The 6135-nt window shown below is 41.9% G+C and overlaps 1 protein-coding gene across 1 annotated transcript in view; it reads right to left on the bottom strand.

Annotated features, from left to right (window-relative positions):
* Positions 1-530: 530 nt before the first annotated feature.
* IGFN1 (immunoglobulin like and fibronectin type III domain containing 1) overlaps positions 531-6135 on the bottom strand; it is a 45676-nt gene continuing 40071 nt past the window's right edge. The window contains exon 24 of the mRNA XM_007941184.1: positions 531-739. Coding sequence (XP_007939375.1) covers positions 531-739 — 209 coding nt within the window. The remainder of the gene's footprint in view (positions 740-6135) is intronic.

Raw genomic sequence — 6135 nt, 5'->3', positions numbered from 1 at the left:
GGAATGGAATGAATACAGTTTTCCCAGGGCAGAGGTGTAAACTAGTCTGTACCCAGAAGTTCTGTCCTCCCCAACCAGAAGTGCACTTGACTTTCATTGGGGCAGCAGGATCTCTAACTCAGTCAGGGTCTTTTTCAGGATGGCGGGTTAGACCTCCTCCAAATTGAGGAGAGAGATGAGTGAGGTCTTCTTTGTGCTTGCTCTTGGTGTCACAGGGGATTTGCCAAGATTGGGACAGGACTAGGTTCACTAAACTAGCTATGCACTTTGGCAAGGCCCTTCCCCTCTGTGGGCCTCAGTTTCCTACTCTGTAAAATCAGTGATGGACTGTTTAAGGAAGGTGTTTCCTAAACAGTAGTCTGACCCTTTCAGAATCGCTTGTTGGGGGCACCCCCTTCCTTGGATGGGTGTGGAGGTAAAGCAAGACCCAGTTCAGATTGTGCTATCGGCTTCCAGCACGCACACACTCACACTCCCTTGCCTGCTGCAGAACACTACCAGCTACACAAGCCTCAGGCTCCCCCTTCTGCCTACTGCTTGCTGAGCTTGGCCAGACCTTCTGACAGCCTCTGCATTGAGGCCCTCAGCATCCGTAGCGCCTCAAGCTGCACCGTGAGCAGGTGAGCCTGCAGCTGCATGGCAGGCCAATGCCAGAAGCAACAGTAGGTCAGCCAGGAGTAGCTGGCCCCTGTGGCCTGGGGCTCCAGTGTGCAACCAATGAGGGGAGTGCGCAGAGCTCCTGTAGGGTATCTTTCAGTTCAGCTGGCAATGCCTCAATGCTGGGCCTGTGCGCTGCCTCACAAGGCTAGGCCTCGACCTGCGACTGCCCAGTGGGCAACCAAGAGCAGCAGTACACGGAGCCCATGACCCAGTCCATGGCACCTTTCAAAGTGCACAAGCCCAGTGTGCCCCAGACCTAAGCACCCAGGAAGAGTCATCAGAGCAACTGGCTTTTGAGGTGCAGCCTTGGTCAATGAAGTGAAAGAGAGGGAAACCTGGGCTTGCTCCAGACAGGTGGATGGTAGAAGAGGCCTGGGCGAAGAAGGGCAACTGCTGAATGTACACAGGGGGCGGGCCGGGAGTGAATCAAGTGCCGCTGGGCTGGGAGCACAGGTGCCCACTGCCACGGGGCTCTCTGTGTTTCCAAGGAGAATGATGTTGTCATTGTTTTATTTCACACTTCCTTTACCCTCTCACCATAGTAGACGATACCCAGCAATTCTAGATTATCTTTTATAACTTGGTGCAGATACATGAACTTTTTTCCTATGCAGGGTCATTGCCCTTCAAAAAATTATGTACAAGTAAAAGGCTATTTAGGAGCTCTGGTAGTGTAGTGCCTAAGGCACTTGACTATGAGTTGGATTTGACTCCACTGGCACATAACAACAACAACAAAAAGCTATATAATTTAACTTGAAAGATAGATGTGTGAAACATCTTACTCATCCACCTTAATATTAAGAAGAGAAAACACGCAACACACTTAAATAAATCTGCCACGTTTGTGGCATAAATTAATGCATTCACCAGCACTCTATGTATTCCAGATCAAAATAATTAAGGTGAGTCAGGCCAGATAGGGGAGAAAGTGAAAAAGGAAAGATAAGAAAAAGAAGAGAAGTTCAATGTAAAAGTGTGCAATGGTTCACTACCTTTACTTTTTTTTTGTTGTTAAATATAACATACATACATGTGTGTATAAAAAGTAATCTTTAAGTTTAAAGAGTGATAATAAAGTAAACTCCCTATGTTGTTGTTGTTATTGTCATGTGCTGTCCAGTCGGCCCCGACTACCTATAACCACTATCAAATTAAGAGATAGATCATTACCATTTCCTTAAAGGCCTCGGCAGTCTTATCTCCTTCCTTTCTCCTGGGAGTAACCATTAGCCTGACACTTTATTTTCTTTGTAGTTGTACCATGCATGTATGTATCCTATACAACTTCCTGTTTAGTTCTGCTGAGTTTTGTCCTTTATATAAATGTAATCACACTGAATAGAGCCTTTGTAACGTGTTTGTTTCATTCAAATTGTTTTTGAGATAGTCCATGATGATGAGTGAAGCAGCTATTTTCTTTTTAAAATCTTTATTACATTTCAATGTATTTTTCTAACCATTCTATTATTGATGAGATATTGGGTTGTTGCCAGTTTGTGGCTATTTTAATAGGCACAATGTTGCTATGAACATTCTTTTACAAGGGACACCTGTGCAAAATTTCTTGTTGGAAGTAAAGCATTTATCTCAGAGAAGAATTGCTGAATCAGAGGATATAAGCCTAATGCTCAACATTGAGGGAGATCTGGTGGCATAGTGCTTAAGGCATTTGACTGCTTACCAGAAGGCTGACAGTTCAAACCCACCAGTCACTCCTTGGAAGGAAGGTTGGGCAATCTGCTTCCATAGTGATAACGCCTCAGAAACCCAAGGAAGGATCACTATGAGTCAGATTCGACTTGAAGGCAGTGAGTTTAGTTTTGTTTGTTTTTTTTTGTTGTTCAACATTGTCAGATAATACCAGCCTGTTCCACCAATTTATACTCGTACCAGCAGAGAGTGAGCGTTTCCATTGCTTTGCAGTCTCAACAACAGTTGTAACAGACTTCCTTTTTGCCAGTCTGACAGAGGTGAAATGTTACACAATTCTGGTTTTATTTTGCACCTCTAGGGTTACAAATGGGGTCGTGCATCTTTTCATATATTTGCAGGCCAATATTTGTATTATTGATGTTTTATCTGTATCTAAGGAGCACTGGTGTTGTAGTGATTAAGGCATTTGGCTGCTAACCAAAAAGTCTGTGGTTCGAACCCACCCAGATGCTCCATAGAAGAAAGATGAGGCAGTCTGCTTCTGTAAAGATTTATAGCCTTGGAAACCCAACAGGGGTCGCTATGAGTTGGAATCTCTCGACAGCAGTGAGATATCTGTATCTACCAAGAAGACTGCATCATCTTTAATATCATTGTGGTGAATCATATTAATCATATTTCTAATACCCCTACTCCTCACTTGGTGATTATCTTGTTATCCAACACTTCACATATATGACAATAGTGGCAAATCTCCTGACTAGTTTGCACATTAATAGCATACATCTGGCAATAACAAGCATCGAGAGTCGAGGTGAGAGTAACTCTGGCTGTGATGGTTAAGGTTATGAGTCAGCTTGGCTGGGCCATGATTCTCAGTGGTTTGGCAGTTATGTAACGATGTGGGCCTCCATTTTGTGGTCTAATGTGTTCTTTGTTCATTTTCATACAATGCCAGTTTTTGCTTAATGAGCTGGTCTTTGGAAACTAACCATGTCAAGTGAGGAGTAGGGGTATTAACCTAATATTACAAGTCTGATATAAATCTATCACGATGTATGAATATTTTTCCTTTTTGGATTCAGTTTGCTAATCCAGTTTTGCTAAGGGTCTTCCATCTATGTTAAAAAGGAGCTCTGGTGGTACAGTGCCTAAGGCACTTGACTGCTAATCAGAAGGTTGGCGTTTCAGACAAGGCAATCTACTTCCATAAATATTTACTGCCTTGGAAACCCAATGGTAGTTGCTATAAATTGGAATCAACTTGATGGCAGTGATTTTTTTGTTTGTTTGTTAATAAATTAGATTGGCCCATAATTTTGCTATTTTGTCTTTGTGGTTCTGGTATCATGGTTAGGCTAACCTCATTTAATAAGGTAGGGGATATCTTTTCTTCTATTCTCTAGAGAAATTTGTATAGATTGTAAATATTCCTCAAACATTTGGAAGAACTTTCACCCGTCAGTCTTCTGGGCTGTGCTTTCTTTGAGGAAAAATGTTTCATTACTGTAAGGGAATAAGTTAGAAACATAATAGTCTTAGTTTGTTACTTAAGTTAGAAACATAGTAGTCTTAGTTTGTTACTTAAATATGCAGCTTATTACTTAGAGTATATAACAAGCTTAATAGAAAAATCTTACGTATTGAAATTTGTTTTATTGACCACTTAGAAACTGCGGAAATGCATATGTAAGTTAAACAGCAATCATATTTACTCAAATAACTTAATAACTAGCTTAAGTTTCTAACTTAACTGGTTTAGTGCTATTGATTTAGGTAAGGCTCAAAGTATTACTAGGCCTAACTGTCACTTCCTCTAGCTTAAGTTTAAGTTTACCAGAATATACTCAGTTATAAGAAATCATGAGTTCTTAAGCACCAATCAGAGAAGACAGATTCTGGAAAGTCCCAAGGGAGGACCCCTTCCCCAACAGAATCTGGAAAGTCCCGAGCTTGCACCTATCAGTCGCCGCCAAACAGCAGAGCTTGTCCCCTGCACCAATCATTAATGTTCAGCCCTACCTTGTGGAACTGCCCCTTAAAAGTCTTATAAAAGTGTAAAACAGGAAGAGCCGGGGGTCTTTTTGCCCAAGCCGTTGCACCGGTGTAAGCAGAGACCCCAGCTCGAGCTTGAAAATAAACTTTTCCTTTGCTTCTGCATTGCCGTGTCAGTGTCACGTTCCTCGCGCCGACACTCCTTTTCCAAATTCGGGTCCAACAATTACCAACTGAGTCTTTTTTTAAAAAAATTTTATTGTGATTTGGGTGAAATTTTATAGAAAAAATTCATTTTCCATATACCAACTGATCCTTTAATGATATATCTGTGCAGGTTTTCTATTTCTTCTTGAATGTGTTTTGGTAAATCATTTTTCTAGGAATTTATTCATTCATCAAAATTTTTAAATGTATTGACATACACTTTAATAATATCGTTTGTCTTGGCTGAATTGTTAATTATGTGTTCTTTTTTTTTTTTTTTCTTAACAATGTTTATTTTTTGCCATCGCTCTTTCTTCCTTGAGGTTTGTCAATATTATTAGTCATTTCAAGAAAGTAATTTTTGAATTTTATTATCTTTCCTATTATGTGTTTTCTAAATTTATTAATTTCTCATCTTCATTTTCTTTAAATTTATTCTGCTTCCCCCCCCCCAGTCGCCATTTTTAAAAAGTGTGTTGCTGGGATAGCTGCTATAACAAATAACTTCCAAACCTTAGTGTCGCTGTTGTCTTGTGCTATCAAGTAGATTCCTCCTCACGGCAACCTCACGTATTACAGAGCAGAACTACTTCATAAAGATCCAAAGATCTCTTGGTTTTAATCTTTACAGAAGCAGATTGCCAGACCTTCCCTTCCTCATGCCACTGATCAGTTTGAACCGACAACCCTTCCGTTACCAGCCAAACACAAACTGTTTGCACTACCCAGGGACCTTACCTAACACAATGAAGATTTATTTCTCATTTCACAGTGGAATGGCATGGAAGACCTTGCTCCACATGAAATTATTCAGGGTCATCAACTGGCTCCACAATTTTCTAGGGCAGAGTCCTACATAGGACTCTTTGTATTCACCCGGTAGATGGAGGCAGAGAGAGAGCACAGATGCTGGCACTGGAGCTACTTTTCTGCCCTTATTCCATCAACCAGACTCAGTCACTGATCAATGCCAGGCAAGCCATGAGTAGTGTATGTCAATCTCCAGGCAAACTCCCTCTTCTCCCCATTTCTAACATCACTGAGGATGGGCCTGAGGCCTGCCTTTCCCCTGGGACCCTGCAGCCTGGAAGGGACTTGTAAGAATAGCCCTACACAAGCTGAGGTTCTCAGTCATGCCTGTTTCTGAGAACACCTTTCTCTTGCCATGGCCCTCATTCTGCCCTGATGTGGTAGGACCGAAGGACCTTCAGAAAGCAAGAAACACATTAGAAATGGCAAGAGAAATCCCCAGGAAAATGGCCCTTGACAGGTTTCCTTGGAGGAGGCAGGAGTGAACCACAGCCTGCACTGACAACGGTCATGTAGTCCATGCCTCTGACTCTGGATGGACACTCTTGGTCTATTTTAGTCAGACAACTTTCTCTCAATTCAGAAGCATCTGTCTAATAACAGTTTTTGATATCTTTCTGAAAGCCCTCCTCCTATGATGCATGTACCTTCCCTTCTATCAGTGTCAGATTACCCAGTAACCATGGTGAGAATGGGTTTACTTGTGCTTACTTACTGATCTGTAATGAACAATTTCCCTTCTTCCTCCTCCTCCTCCTCCTCCTCCTCTTCTTCTTCTCTTCCTCCTCCTCCTCTCCTCCTCCTCCT

This window comes from Orycteropus afer, unplaced genomic scaffold (assembly GCF_000298275.1).
Source record: "Orycteropus afer afer isolate SDZICR_OR568_19922 unplaced genomic scaffold, OryAfe1.0 scaffold00075, whole genome shotgun sequence".
NCBI lineage: Eukaryota > Metazoa > Chordata > Mammalia > Tubulidentata > Orycteropodidae > Orycteropus > Orycteropus afer.
The sequence above is the reverse complement of the archived record's forward strand: the minus strand, read 5'-3'. Positions and strand labels throughout refer to the sequence as shown.